The following is a 16,436-nucleotide window of genomic DNA, read 5'->3' as shown; positions in this document are numbered from 1 at the left end:
AACACATTATGTAATAGTGTATAAGATTGCTATATTTGACTGAATTATTTTATTTTGCATAGAGAATTAACAGTAGAGATCGTAGTAGAAAAACAGGACCAGAGAGAGGTGCAGGTATTACACGACCAGAGAGGGGTGCAGGTATTACACGACCAGAGAGGGGTGCAGGTATTACACGACCAGAGAGGGGTGCAGGTATTACACGACCAGAGAGGGGTGCAGGTATTACACGACCAGAGAGGGGTGCAAGTATTACACGACCAGAGAGAGGTGCAAGTATTACACGACCAGCAAATATTAATTCTTCAGTTGCTACTAATAAAGTACAGAATCGTAGATCTGAAAGTACAGATAGAGTAACTAATGATTCAAAGAGCAGATCATCAAGGTTGCAAGAAAAATTAATTCATAATGAAAAAAATAAATCAAAAGTCCAGTCTAGACATGCTACTAGCAGTCTTGACAGGACAAAACAGCCACAGCCATCTCCACACAGGAAAGATAACTTGACAAAGAGAACAGGAAATAAAGTTCCAGATAAAGCTAGAAATAGTGAGAGAGACCAGCAAAATTATGGAAAGCCTAAGGCAGGAAAGGTGCCTACAGTCAATGATAGCTCCAAAGCTACATTTGTAAAGCAGAAGAGTCAATCAAAAGAATCTCCAAAAAGCAATCCTAGTAAAGGTAATTCTAAAAGTTCTTCAAAGGTGAAATCTGATAACATAAAGAATAGAAATTTTACTAAACAACAGTCAAAAAGTGATAATACTGAAAAGTCTAAACATAAAGAAAAGGAGGAAATAAAAAGAAAAATTGAAAAATCTAAAGAAGAAGAACGAAAATTCACGGATAGACCTCGTACTAGTACAATCAGAAAGTTATCGAGAGAAAAAATTGATAATCAAAATGTAGAAGACATTCAGACAAAGAGTGAGTAACTGATTTCTATTTTATTAGTTCTTTAACAAATTAATAGTGTCATTTCTGTGAAATGTACCTTTTTTTTCCTTCCATCATATAAATTACAGATAATATATTATTAATTTTCAATTTTTGAGTGGGTGGGTATTGTCTTTACTTTTGGCATATTATTTGATCTCCTAAAGCAGGCTCCTAAATTTCATTCCATGAAATGCATTGACTCATTGTAGCAAATCCAACCATACATAAATATTAAAATAAGTATACCAAATCAAGTCCTTATTAATTCAGAAGCATGGCAATCTTTTGATGACTTTTTCAGGAATCGGCAATCTACATCACATGAACTGGATACATGTTCAGTATTCGTAATAACAATGTGCAAGTTCTCTTTTGTCATAGTTTTCTAATATATATACCCTTGGTATATTTTCTGTTATATGATGTGGGATACCATATATTATAACAGTTTAACACAGTTAATATTTCTCCTATTCTTGGAGAAAGTAGTCAAGGGAAAAATACAGGAATGGATTGATGAAAATGAGATACTGTACAGGGGACAGCATGGCTTTGTGAAGGGTAGATCATGCTTCAGTAACTTGCTCAAGTTTTATAACAAGGTGACGGCTGAACTGGATAAGGGAAATGGGTTTACAGTGATACTGCTGGACCTGGCAAAGGCGTTTGACAGGATACCACATGGAATACTAATCCGTAAACTACAACATATGGGAATGGATATAGGGTTGGTGAGATGGATATGTGGTTGGTTGATGGAGAGATATCAAAGAGTAGTTTATTCAGAAGTAGAGTGACTAGTGACTAGTGGTGTGCCTGTGACTAGTGGTGTGCCACAGGGTTCTGTTCTTGGACCACTGCTGTTTAATCTGTTCATTAACGATATAGGGAAGGATATAAGTGGAACAATTCATTTGTTCGCTGATGATGCAAAGTTGGGTAGGGCAATAGTGAATGCAGAAGATGTCAAAGTCTTGCAGGATGACTTAGATAGATTGGAGTTCTGGGCTAAGGAGAATGGATGTCAATTTAATGTGACAAAATGTAAGGTTATGCATTTTGGGGTGAAAAGATTAGCAGCAGTATACCACATTGGTGGAACTGTACTCCAAGAGATTGATGAGGCCAGGGACTTGGGAGTGTTGGTGGATAGGGAGATGAAGTTTAGGGAGCACATTGCAAAAGTAGCTAAATCAGCTCATCAACTCACTTGGTTGTTGAAAAATACCTTGACGAGAAGAAACAAGCAAGTTATTGTACCTCTGTACCGAGCCTTGATAAGACCTCATCTCGACTACTGTGCCCAGATTTGGTTATCTCGGTTCCTTCTTGATTGGGAGGAGGTTGGAGAGGATCCAGAGGCGAGTGACTAAGATGATAACAGGTCTATGGAATGAACCATATGAGAACAGGTTGAAGATTTGTGGGTTGCAGAAACTAGTTGATAGGCGGAGGAGGGGAGATATGATTGAGACATTCAAATTGCTAAAGGGATTCTATAGGATTAATTCAGAGGATATTTTTGAGATCAGGACTGGTGGTGGGAGAACTAGGGGACACCTATGGAAGCTGGGCAAGAGTGTGGTTAGCAGGGGTGTTAGAGCTGGGTTCTTTACTTTTAGAGTGGTAAATGAGTGGAATAAGCTGCCAGAGTCTGTTGTGGGTGCTATGACGGTGAACGAGTTCAAGGCAAGGTATGATAGATACTCTGAGAACGTAATCGCATAGTTGTGTGGACATGATGTTTAGGGCCTCCCTCGATGAGTCTAAGGACTCCTGGAGTCACCCGAAATAATAATAATAATAATAATATTTCATGATTAGATTCTAATAAACTTTTTTTTTTTTCGAATTGGTCAATAATCTGTTAAAGCCTAGATTTGATCAGCTTTGAATGGGTTTCCATAGATGGTTGTGAGTGCTTTGCCAATGAATGAGTTTAAGGAGAGGTATAGGTTTTGTGTGAATAATGGGTCTCCTGTGATGAGTCATCTGACTCTATGGAGATACCTGTATAATAATGATAAGAAGAAGAAAGGAATTAGATAATTTGATAAGATTAAGTTCACTATTGTTCAGTATTTTAATGGATGAAAGAATAATAGACACTTGTGGTTAGTGAGCCAATCAATCAGGTGGTGTAAGTTAGAAATAAACAGAAAAATAATAGAACAAGTGATAAAACAAATTGCAGTAAAAGAGCAATCATATTATAAGACAAGATTTCTGAATGTTTATAGAGAATTACATCGGAAAATAAGAATTTAAACATTTTAACTAAGACAAGTATATACAGGGTGTTCGGGATAAATTTGACATATTTATAATTAATTATATTTTTCCGTAATTTACATGTATTAACACACACTTCTCTTCATTTAAAAGTTTGGACCCTTCTTCATTCATATACAAGATGTCAGAAAGGATGGATAGCTGGAACCCACCTGAATCATGGAAGAGAATAACTTGTATCATGATGATTCGTGCCCGCCATCAAAATAAGGATATTACGACTGCTGCCCAATGCTCCCTGAATACAGTAAAAACAATCAGGCATGAACTAGAGACTTGCAATGGTGACTACGAGGATGTAGCAAGAAGAAAGATCCCTAGCAGACGATCTGATTGCGTTCGTACAGCAGAATTCCTCGCAAATCTGCAGGAACAGGTGTTGAAGAACCCTGGCATTGGAATTCGGGCTTTGTTCGTGGAGTTGCTAACTGTAGTCAAGCCCTGGATAACAAGGGTAGCCAATGGTAGGCCGTATGTATGGCAGCAGGATTCGGCCCCTTGCCACACCTCTGGGAAAAGTCAAAAATGGTTGTCTGAAACTTTCTACGACTTCACCAGTCCAAATGTTTGGCCTCCAAACTCCCCAGACCTTAACCCCATGGATTATTTTGTATGGGGCGCAGTTGAAAAAGACACCAATCGCACTTCCAGTAATACAAAAGCCCAGTTAATGGATAAAATTAAAACAGTTTTTGCGGCCCTTCCCAGGGAGACTGTAGCATCAGCTTGTTCGAGGTTCCGAAGCAGAATTGAAGCTGTGATCGATGCTAATGGTGGTTATTTTGAGTAAATCTTGTTGATAGTATTGTAATTAACTCTGCCTGTAATGTTTTTTTGTCAATTCATTAAATTTAATAGATACAAAGAAGATTTTCTTTTTCCTTACGAAACTGTCAAATTTATCCCGAACACCCTGTATAAATGTATATGACCAGTTTTAACTCATGCATCTGAAACAAATGAAAACATTTATTAAAATTGTGGGGAAAACAAAATTTGATAAGAAATCAAGAGATGAACATTAAAGCTTGCCTTGTTGCCACTAAATCAGTGGATGGCAAACAGGAAAAAGGAATGGCAAAAGCATGTTAACAGCATGCAAAAAAATCTAGAATAATTAGAAATATTAAAAAAAATCTTAATTTTATTGGAACTTGTTACATAGTAATTAAGAGAGAGAAAACATGTTAAACAATAAATTATTATTATCCAGGCCTCCCACCTTTCATAACTTCCAGGGATGTCATCGCTCCTTCCTGCCGTTCCACCAAGTGAAAGAACTCTCCAATGTCTACCCTGAGACTGCCTCTCAGCAGTTTAAAAGTCTCGATCATATCACCTCTCCTTCTTCTATCCACCAAACTCTGCAGTCCACATTCCCTCAGTCGATCCTCATAACTCATATTGTACAGTCCTGAAACGATCTTTGTTATCTGCCTCTGTACCCCCTTCCACAGTCAATTTATCTCCTTCAAATCCTGGGGACCAAATCTGAGAACAATAGTCTAAGTGTGGTCTGATCAGGGCCTTATACAACGGAATGATAACTCTTTTATCTCTGCAGGTCAGCGTCCTTCTCAGTATTGCAGCAATCCTCTGAGTTACCCTCACCACCTTTGCAATATGCTCCCTGAATTTCAGTTTTCTATCAATCATCACCCCTAAATCTCTTGTCTCCCCTACCTCCTCCAGTACAGCTCCTCCAATCGAGTATGCATCCTCCCATCGATGGATCCCAAACCTCAAGACTTTACATTTTCTTGCATTAACCGACACCCCTATTCATTTGTCCATCTGTCTAGTTTATTTAAATCCTCTTGCAGGGTTGTCACATCTGCACTATTACTGATAACCCTTCCCAGCTTCACATCATCCACAAACAATTGAATTTCCCCTTGCAATCCATTGACAATATCATTAATATAAAGGTTGAACAATACAGGTCCCAGTACTGATCATTGCAGAACCCCACTTGTAACCTTCTGCTTCCTTGATATTACCCCACCATACACAACTCTCTGATACCTATCAGTCAACCAATCCTGAATCCATTTGACTAACCCGACATTTAAACACACGTGCTGAAACTTAAATATCAGCTTATCATGTGGCACCCTGTCAAACACCTTTGCAAAATCCAAAAAAAATGACAGTATATGCTTTTCCCTCATCAACTGCTCTTATCACTTTATTATAAAAGGCAATCATATTACTAAAGCAAGAGCGCCCCTTAACAAATCCATGTTGATTCTCACAAATAACATTACCCTCATCTGCCCAACGCTGTATATAGTCCCTCACTAATTTCTCCAAGACCTTAACAACTACTGATGACACACAAACAGGCCTATAATTAGACACTTCCAGTCTGCTACCACCCTTATGCAGCAGCACTATCTTACCTTCCTTCCATTCCCTGGGTACCTTTCCACAGCCAGACTTTTATTGAAAAGCCAGGTCAATGGAGCTGTCAGTTCTTTAGCACATTCTCTCAAAAACCCGTGGTGAAATACCATCTAGTCCAACAGCTTTACTGTTATCCAGAGTACTCAGTATTTGGAACACACTCTCCTCTTGCACCTCTTAACCCTGAACCTGCCCTATCCCTCTATTATTAAAACCTCCTCCAGGATGAAGTACTCCAATGAACTGCTCATTGAACAACTTCACTATGTCCTCTGCATCAGTCACTCTATTCCCATTTTTATCCCGTAATGTCATTCTTCCACTATCATTTCTCCGCCTACTGGCCACATAGCTAAAAAATTCCATAGGATTTTCTTTGGATCTTAGTGCCAATTTCTTTTCATATTCCATATAGTTTTGACTTCCTCACCATTCTGGTCACTCTCCTGGCCTGCGTCTTATATTCTTCGTGTAGCTGTCCTCCACCTCCTCTCCTTGTATATCTTCCATAATCTCTTTTTCAACTGCAATTCCTGTTTGATATCATTTTTCACCCCCACTTTACACCAAATTGTGTCCTCTTCTTCACCCGTGGAATACAGCTTACTATTGCTGCTAATAAATAACCTTTGAAAATTTCCCAAGCACTAATGATATCCTGGCCTTCCAATTCTGCTCTCCATGGAACTGCCCCTAGTTGATACCTAAGGCTATTATAATCACTTGCCTTATAATTGGACATACATTCCCTTTTCTTTGATACACCTGGATGTCTGCATCTTCTAAGTCAAAACCACATGGTCACTCTCTCCAACTGGTGGGAGAGATGTCATCTCACTTATTATCAGCTCTTCTGATAGTTCATATCTTCTGATGTTATGACCAAATCGAAAACTCTTCAACCTCTTGTTCCCTCTATTACATGCTGCCGAAGACATTTGTCCCTCAAGAATTTCAGACATTCTATTCCCTTCTTACTACTTGCATTTTTCTCTTCCCAGCTAATACTGCTGTAGTTAAAATCTCCCGCAATCATTCTTCTTGCATAAGGCGTGAGGTAGAAGTGTCCAAAATATCCATTTTGTCCACTTCCACCTCACACCATATGCTTTCAAAACCACCTGTGTCACTGCCTTCCAAAGCCTCCACTCTTAGAGGACATAAGTCATCACTTATCATAAGCAGTACTCCACCACAATGTTTTCCTTTCCTATACTGCCGAAAAATGCTGTACTCTACCACTTCAGTTCTGGTTATTATATCATCCTCCATCAACCACGTGTCAGAGATCCCAATAATTTTTTTCCAGGTTGATGCTATCAACTCCACTATTCATCTCCTTTATTTCGGATACTCCTGGCATTAGTATAGAGCATAAAAATGTCACTGCTTCTATACTTATCATTGTCCCCTTTCGACCCCCCCCCCCCCGGACTCGATGTTACCTGATGTTGTTTCCCCTTCCCCAAAGCACTCATTATTATTATTATTATTACATGGATATCTTCATGGAGTCAGAACACTCATCGTGTGGAGACCCAACTAACCTTTATACACACAGTACATATCATACTTCTTCTTAAACTCATTCACTGTCAGGATGCTCACAACTACTTCTGGCAGTTCATTCCACTCACTCTTAGCAAGAAATCTAGCCTGCGTACCCTTATACGTATTCCTTTAAAAGAAATTTTTCAATGCATGATGAGTGTATTGAAAAATTTCTTTTGTGTCAATCTCATAGAAGAACTCCTTTAGTAACATACAAGTTCCTGTCCTGTCTCCTCTCTTCCACCTATCAACTAAACTTTCCAACTCATATACCTTCAATTTATCCTCATAGAGAATATTCCACAGACCTGTAACCAAGTTGGTAATCCATCTCTGAATCCTCTCCTCCCACATCATCCCGATACCCTAGAAACCAAGGTGACTAAATCTATGTATATTAGTCAACATGTGGCCGAATTGTAGCCTTATAAAGAGGAATAATTACCTTATCTTTATTGTTATTGTGAGTTTAAACATCCAAGTAATCCTTTGAGCTCTTTAGCCAACTTTGTAATATATCCTCTGAACTTCAGTTCTCTGCCCACCATTATCTCCAAGTCCCTAGCCTCACTAATTTCCTGCAATCCAGTATCATCTTGATACACAGTATGTAACCTTTACAACTTTGCAACATTAAATTGATAATCATTATCATTTGCCCACGATGCCAACTTATGTAAATCATTCTTCAGGATATCTACCTAATTTCCAATCCTTTAGCAACAACTATTACCCTCCCCAGTTTTGCATCATCAGCAAACAACTGAATATTCCCCCTTAAATGTTTCCTTATATCTTTAGTATACAAATTAAAGAGTATTGGCCCTAATATGATTATGGAAGGATGACATTGATTGGAGAAAATGGTATAAAGACAGCTGTTGCAGAATGTGTGGTGGAGATACTTAATGAGCAGTTCATAAAGGTCTTTCAATCTTGTGAATGTGACTTCATGGAGAGATTGAGAACAGTTGATGATGGGTAGGAAAGACTGACGGTAAGTGAGCAAGTGGTGTATGGGGAGTTGAGTAAACTAGACGTTAATAAGGCTGTGGGACTTGATAATATATCACCACGTATTCTGAAGGAATGTGCCAGGAAGTTGATGCTGGCCTTGACATATTTTTTAATACAAGTCTTGCACGGGTCAAGTTCCTAAGAAGTGGAAGGAGGGCAAGATTGTGTCACTTCATAAAGGAGGTGATAGAACTCAAGCATCAAACTATAGGCCTATCTGTGTGTCAGGTGTTGTGGTTAAGTTGTTGGAGAAGCTTTTGAGAACTAGGATCCAGAGTTGGGTTGACAACAATGGTATTATCTTTGATGGACAGCATGGATTTTTTAAAGGGAGGTCACGTTTTAGTCATCTACTTACTTATTACAATAAAGTGACTGCTTCCTTGGACAGAGGAGAAGGATACACAGTAATATACTTAGATTTCGCAAAGGCTTTTGATAGAGTACCTCATGATAAGTTGACAGTCAAACTAGAGCAGATGGGGTTGGATATTAGACTAGTGCATTGGATTGGAGAATGACTATCTGATAGGTATCAACAAGTTGTGTATGGGGAGCGATATCCAGGAAAAGGAAAGTCACTAGTGGAGTGCCTCAGGGGTCTGTTTTAGGGCCATTACTGTTTAACTTGTATATTAATGATATTAGTGAAGATTTGGATGGAGATATTCAGTTGTTTGCAGATGATGCAAAGTTGGGACAAACCATGAAGAGTAGTGAAGATATTGTGGCCTTACAAGAAGACTTGAATAAATTGAGTGATTTGGCACAGAAATGGGGATGTGAGTTCAATGTTGCAAAATGTAAGATTTTAAAATTTGGAAAACAAAGATGGGATGCAGAATTTATGCTTGGTGAGGATTTATTGTTGGCGGTGGAGGAAATAAGAGATCTGGAGGTGATAGTGGATAAGGATCTAAAATTTAGGGGACACATATCCAAAATTGTGAAGACAATACAAAGGCTTCTGGGGATGATGCAGACGACATTGACGTGTAGAAGTAGGGAGATTCTTGTTCCATTGTATAAGGATTTGATTAGGCCTCACATGGACTGTTGTGCCCAGATTTGGTCTCCTGGTTTTCAGAATGATGAAAAGATGTTGGAAAGGGTCCAAAGGGCGACTGACGAAGGTAGTTTATGACCTCTGGAATGTTGAATATGAGGAAAGAGTGAGAAGATGTAATTTGTAGAGTCTGGTGGACAGGAGGAAGAGGGGAGATATGATAGAAACCTATAAGTTGGTAAGGGGTTGTTATAGGATCAATGTTGGAGAAGTTCTACAGAAAATATTGGGAGATCAGGGGAGAATCAGAGGTCATCCCTGGAAACTGTATAAAGAGGGTGTGAGTAGGGGAGTGAGAGGCAGGTTTTTTTCGTGCAGAGTTGTAAATGATTTGAATGCCTTGCCTGAGAGTGTGGTGTCTGCAAGGAGTTTGAGTGCATTTAAGACATGGTATAAAGAGCTGTGTGTGATAAAAGGACCTCCCAGATGAGTCTTTGACTCCATGAGGTTTTGGGATAATAATATAGAACAGAACCCTGAGGCATTCCAATAGTCACTCTCATTCTCCTAGATTCTTCTCCACTATATACTACTCTCTGGTGTTTGTCTCTCTCAACTATTTCCCTCCCCCATCCATGGTACTAGCTTCATAGTACCTGGATGCGGGGGGGGGGGCGATTTCAGCAGCATCATGGTGTAGCCATTTTCTTTATCCATTTCCTCCACTTTTTTTTTTATAAAATGTGAATAAATTACTAAGACAGGACCTACCTTTTACAAAACCATGCTGCCCACTAAAGTATTGTATTCCTGTCTACCCACAATTGGATTTTACCTTTAACTTTTCCAATACTTTATTAACCATCCCTGAGATATTAATTGGTCTCTCTATAGTTTGCTGCTTCTGTTTTGGATCGTATTATTAGTATTATTAGTATACTATATTATTAGCATCATTTTGACTGCACCATTTTGCATTGCTATCCCTTAAAGAAGATGAAATATTTACTTTATGTTCAGAATCTTTTCTGAACAATTTTAAGGATAAGAGTCGAGAGATTTTCGGATGTGCATTAGAAGTACAAGAATTTAATTTAAATGCTACAAAATATTGTAGTAGACTGTTTGTCTTGAGCTGTTACAATAGAAGACTCAGTGGAAAACTCAATTATGAACCTGAGAAGGTTGCCACTCCTAATGTGTACATTAGCCCTATTTCCTTTTCTAGTAACAATAAATTTAACCTATTTATAAAACGCAAACACGGTGGTAATGTTAACTGGAGTCAAAAGTGTAATAATTAGCATCATGATAAAAGAAATCATAATTGGAAGTTATAAAGCTTTGAGAATGATTCGAATAAAGATTATGATTTAGACACTTTTTAATCAAAGGGTTCAGAATATAATTCATGAGTTGAGAAGTATTAATAAGGAGTAGGTGATTTCTACAGAAATCCCTTCTGTTGATGCTGTTACCCAGAAAAGTTTTGAGGAGGATTTACAATTAGACAGTAATCCTGATGGTGAGCACATTTGTAAATCAGGATTTAGAAGATAATATTTCCATATCTATTAGTATGCCATTATCAGAATCAGTTGAGTCTAATTGTTGTTATGAAACATCTTGGAAGAAATATTTTCTCAGGTCAAATATACACAGAAGAATAAAAAAAAATGCTTGTAGGTTTTGTCCTTCATAATATAATTTTATTATTATTTGAACTGCTTGTCGTTTTTTTAAGGGTATGCCTTAGAAAATGTGTAGAATATCTGCTATTTAGTGATATCAGATTATTTTGCATTTTATTTATTCATTTAAAATTAGCCATCACTATTCTGTTAACACTAAATAGCAGATATCCTACACATTTCTTTCTTTCTTTCATTCTCTCTCTCTCTCTCTCACACTGAAGTTAATGCAGTAGTTAAATGCCAAAAATCATATTTACATTATTCAGTTACCATGATAGCATTTCAGAAAGATTTATTTCACTTTGACTTACTTTTTGCATTGCTTTGTACTACTTTCACCTTGCTGTATTTTAGAGTATAGCATGCTGGACTAACTATAGCAGTCAGTTTTCAAATATATTATCTAATTTGGTTATCAGGCTGATATCTCTAGCATCAGCTAATAATTATTTCTTTACATTTATATGGATTAAGTATTTTCATTTTTCCTGTTTTTTTTTAAATTTATTTTTTTAGCTGTTTCATCAAGGGAAAGCAAGAATTATAAAGAACTAGTGAGTATTTAAAGTTTTGAATTTCTGATCAAAATATCCACATCTCTAAATTTTCATTCTATTAATTAAATGCAAAGTTTCTTTAATATTATTATTATTACACCCTCCATGGAGTCAACAGACTCATTGTGGGAGGTTCATTCAACTGACAACATATTTATCATATAGAATCTTAAAATCCTTAACATTCCTTGCATTAACAACACACTGGTAATGCGTTCCATTCACTGACAATTCTCCATGTAAAAAATCTACTCCTCACATCCCTCTTCACCACACTTTTGCATAACATCCAGGAATGACCCCTAGTTTTTCCCCTATCACTTTCTACTCTTTTTTATAATCTCCCTCTGGATTAATCTGATAAAATCCTCTAACTTACATGTGTCTATCGTATCACCTCTCTTCCTCCTATCCACCAAACCCTGCAATCCACATTTCTTCAACCTCTCTCCATAGCCAGCATTCCAAACTTCTGATATTGTCTTAGTCACTCGTCTCTGGATCCTCTCCAATGTCTCAACATCACATTGAAAACCAGTTGACCAGATCTGAGCACAATAGTCCAAGTGTGGTCTGACCAATGTCTTATAAAGTGGCCACTTCCTTATTCTTGCATGTTAGAGTACTTCTTATCATAGCAGCACTACAATGTGCAACCTTTGCAATACTAGAAATATGCCCTCTAAACTTCAGTCTACTGTCAACCTTCACTCCGAAATTTCTACTCTTATCCATTTCCTGCAGTACGGCACCATCGATATAGTACACAGCCTTATATTTCTGCACTCCAAAGTGCAGCACCTTGCACTTATTGATATTAAAACTACAATCCCACTCTTTTGTCCAAGTAAAAAAGGCTATTCAAATCTTTCTGAAGGGATTTAACATCATCAGTGCTACTTATAATTCTTTCCAACTTTGCATCATCAGCAAATAACTGAAGATCTCCAGTCAGTCCACATGATATATCGTTGACAGGCAAGTTACCATATTATTACAGTAGCCTCCACAGAGTCAGTAGACTCATCATGGGAGGCCCACTTAACTAGCAACACTTCTCTTAAAAATGAACCTTGAAATCATTACACTTCCTACATTTGCAGTGCATTCCATTCGCCAACCAATCTTCATTTAAAAAACTGCTCCTCACACCCCTCTTTACCACAACTTTATGCAACTTTCAGAGATGGCCTCTTGTATCTTCCTATCTTATCTTCCACTCTTTTTATAATCATTCGGTATTAATTTGGTAAAATCTCTTAACTAACTTGAAGGTCTCTATCATATCAACTCTTTTCTTCTTATCTACGAAATCCTGCAATCTACATTCCCTCAACCGCTCTGCATAATTGAGTCTCGATATCACTTTGGTCATTTGTTTCTGGATCCTCTCTAGTTTTTCCTGTGTGTGTGTGTGTGTGTGTGTGAGTGAGTGAGTGAGGGTATATTTTCATTAGATTCACCTTTAAAGTTTTATATAACATAACCCAAGTTTAATGAAGATCCAGAACTTTCCCTTGTTACACTTGAGTTATTCATTATCTCAATCACTTAAATATACTAATATCACACAAAATGATTTACAAGACTCAGTGTCTTAATTACCTAAAATTCTCTTATTAAAAATCCTGTCAGCAGTTGTGTATCTTTGTAGGTGTGAGAACTGAATCTCTTTTTTTTCCCTCATACACTCAAAGTATATGGGGGAAAATCTAAATTACCCTTTTTAAACTCATTTAGTTCATTAAGAGATTGAGTTTTCACACTCTTGTAACCAAAATAAAAATCTTTAATTTGCAAAAAACACAAATATATACAACATCAAATCAACTACTTAACTATGCAAGTGCCAGTGTGTTCTTCAAATTACAATTTCCAACAACATTATTATCAACAGTTATTTTCCTATATGGACAAAACTGGAATCTTAGTCTCTTGCCTGCTACAGAACTTTTATTCTTTCTTCAGACATAGGAGAAAGACTAACATGTATAAAACTTCTATTTGACAGTTCTTTTCACTTCTTCACATGTTTGGAAATGCAACTGAAAAGCTTCTGCTCAAGTCCACTGTTGCGTCGTTGCTTTTATTTTTTACTGATTTATATCTTCCTATTCTATCTTTCAATCGCTAATTTACTTCTTCAGATATCAGGCCTAATATATTTACATCTAGGATTGTTTTCTCTTGGGATACTGGCAAATTTATATTATGCTGCGCCAGCCAGTAGCCTATAGCAGAAAAGATCCTTGCTCAGGGAGACAATACTAGATTCTGAGGCGTTCTTGCACAATATCTTACTTTAACATGGCCGTATAGATTCAGACTGCAGTCGTGACCTAAATCTATAATTATATACACTTTCTAATTCCTTCCCACCAAAAGAGGTTCTATTTTTATAAGTGGTAGTTTGTAATTGTAATCAGGCATGACTCAGGTTTAGGTAAATATGACATGTTTATTGGAATATCAAAACAAATACACTAAAAAAATTCATACATTCAATTTGACTGAATACTAAATAAGGAAACTCGAGTTAAGAGATTAACATACTCTAAATTAAATCAAAGGTTAAAAAACATCGTAAAACACAGTAACTGCAAAATGGGATAGATTGCAAATGGTATGTTAAGCTAAAATTCCCTTCTGCAAGCTATTCATAAGATAATATAAACAAACATTTTAACGTTACTCAGTTACTAAAAATACAAATCCTAATCTCGTTAAGTTAATTCAATCACATACAACACAAAAGACTTCTTCCAAACAATTCTTCTTATTCTCAGAAGGAGGTTAACTATCTAATTAGAGTCTGTCCACAAAGTTCTTTAGAATAATGTTCATAATTTACATTCACATATAATTTTCTCTCTTCTAAGGAATTCTAAACACAAAATAGAGTAACTCTACTTTGCCGAACTTTTTCCTGATGTCTTTCAGCACCACGTATACGTCTGGTCACCTCTTGTTTATTGGCTGTCCTTACAGCAGCGTAGAGGCTACGCTATCTTCATAATTACTGTCGATCACGGACTCGATTCTTTGCGTCTCAGGAAACATCTCTATTCCTCTCGATGGGACTTCTCAGCGAGGGTTCGATTCTGCTAGGGCTGGAAATTTTATCTTCAACTCTGCGTGGAATCCTACAGCATTCTCATGAAAGCTCGCCATCCGACATCATAGCACTGACACTTCATCCCCTTGTAATTTTACTCGAACCACCAGCTAACTTCCGAACCATGAACCAGGAAAACAAATAGACAAGAGAGGAGCCGAAATGGTGCTCATCTCCTTATATTCTTCGATCGAGCGCCCCCTTTTTGGAGTCCCTTTTGCACATGACTTATATCTTTTCTCCCCATGGGTTCATCCCTTGCTGTTATGCTCTTGTATTCATGGAACTCGCGTCGACGTACCTTCCGTGTAAGCTACTGCCGCCGGCGTTACCGTGTAGTAGTATACCTTCTAAGAATTGTTACTTAATTTCTATCTGGTGACTCACAATCACTCTATACAGCTAAAGTGAGGCTTAAATAATATTAACAAATTCCTCTTTTAAGACATTCTCTAATTTGATCTTAGAATAATCACAATAGATTAAATTATATGGTACATAAATCAATGCAATTTTATACATATGTGAAGAGGTCACATATGTATAAAATCATATGTATAAAATTTAATCTCAGCTGATGTGCAGGTATTTCTCTTTGTCTGTGAAGTTTAGTATGTTAGATTCTGAATGAATGATTTCTTTGTAAGATTCTTTCATTCAGGATCTAACACCACCATCATGTGCCAACCATTACTTCTTTCCAGTGTTGGACTTGAGCAGAAGTCCAACAGAAGAAAGAACCTGTGAAGTTCTTTCTTCACAGTGCAGAAAAAGTTATTTAATTATAATTTCATTATGAAACAACTAGAATTTAGAACAGTTCTTGATATCCCAATCTTCTCAACACTGGGGTAAGCTCATTTCATCACTTCCGATAATATAGTGGTGACTTTTGTTTTGCTCATAATAGAAATAGTAGACCATCCTCAGTGGTATTACAAGAATAGTTTAAAAAAAAAAAATACAAGCTAGAATACTAACAATAGATCATTAAAAATAGAACACGCCGCGTGATGTTATATCACTAAGTATTAAGTATAAAACGGAATATTTTGAAGTAGAGACATGATTGGAAAAAAAAAAAATTAATGAGTAATCTTGATTAGACTTTCCCAGATTTTTGATACAGATATACAGTCATTACGATTCAGGTTGGGACGATGGAGCAAGGCCTCCACACTTTCCTTTTCACCTCATTATCACCAAAGCTGACAAGGGAAAAGCAACAGTAGTTATGGACTCAGCAAATTACAGAAGAAAACTTTCTCTTTTGCTTCGAGATCGCTCCACATATCAAGAAATTGATTATAATCCAACCAACAGACAACTAAAGAAATTAAATTTTCTCTCTTAGATGAAGTCATCAGTTTAGATAAAGACACAATTGAAAGACTTAAAACTCATTTTGCAAGACCTCCTAGATTTTATGGCCTTCCAAAAATCCATAATAGTATTCTAGCTTGTATTTTTTATTTATTTATTATTTTTTTAAAAACTGTTCTTCTAATACCACTGAGGATGGTCTACTATTTCCAGACCGAAATATTTGGTTAATTAAATATCTTTCTTGTGTTTATGTGCATATATCATTCAGTCTTATGTCACAAGTATCCTTAAAACAACATAAACAAACACTGCTTATGAAATGTTGTCAATTACGAGCAAAGCAAAAGTCACCACTATATTATCAGAAGTGATGAAATTGATTATAATCCAACCAACAGACAACTAAAGAAATTAAATTCTCTCTTAGATGAAGTCATCAGTTTAGATAAAGACACAATTGAAAGACTTAAAACTCATTTTGCAAGACCTCCTAGATTTTATGGCCTTCCAAAAATCCATAAGATTGACTA

The 16,436-nt window shown here is 36.8% G+C and overlaps 1 protein-coding gene across 1 annotated transcript in view; it reads left to right on the top strand.

The window, feature by feature from the left end:
- The first annotated feature begins 363 nt into the window (after window positions 1–363).
- LOC150094129 (uncharacterized) overlaps window positions 364–16,436 on the top strand; it is a 244,865-nt gene continuing 228,792 nt past the window's right edge. Inside the window, exons 1-3 of the mRNA XM_090412408.1 lie at window positions 364–388; window positions 433–930; window positions 11,425–11,462. Coding sequence (XP_090268534.1) covers window positions 364–388; window positions 433–930; window positions 11,425–11,462 — 561 coding nt within the window. The remainder of the gene's footprint in view (window positions 389–432; window positions 931–11,424; window positions 11,463–16,436) is intronic.

This window comes from Typopeltis vanoorti, chromosome 22 (genome assembly GCF_054136105.1).
Source record: "Typopeltis vanoorti isolate ZY-2024b chromosome 22, IOZ_Tvanoo_1.0, whole genome shotgun sequence".
NCBI lineage: Eukaryota > Metazoa > Arthropoda > Arachnida > Uropygi > Thelyphonidae > Typopeltis > Typopeltis vanoorti.
The sequence above is the reverse complement of the archived record's forward strand: the minus strand, read 5'-3'. Positions and strand labels throughout refer to the sequence as shown.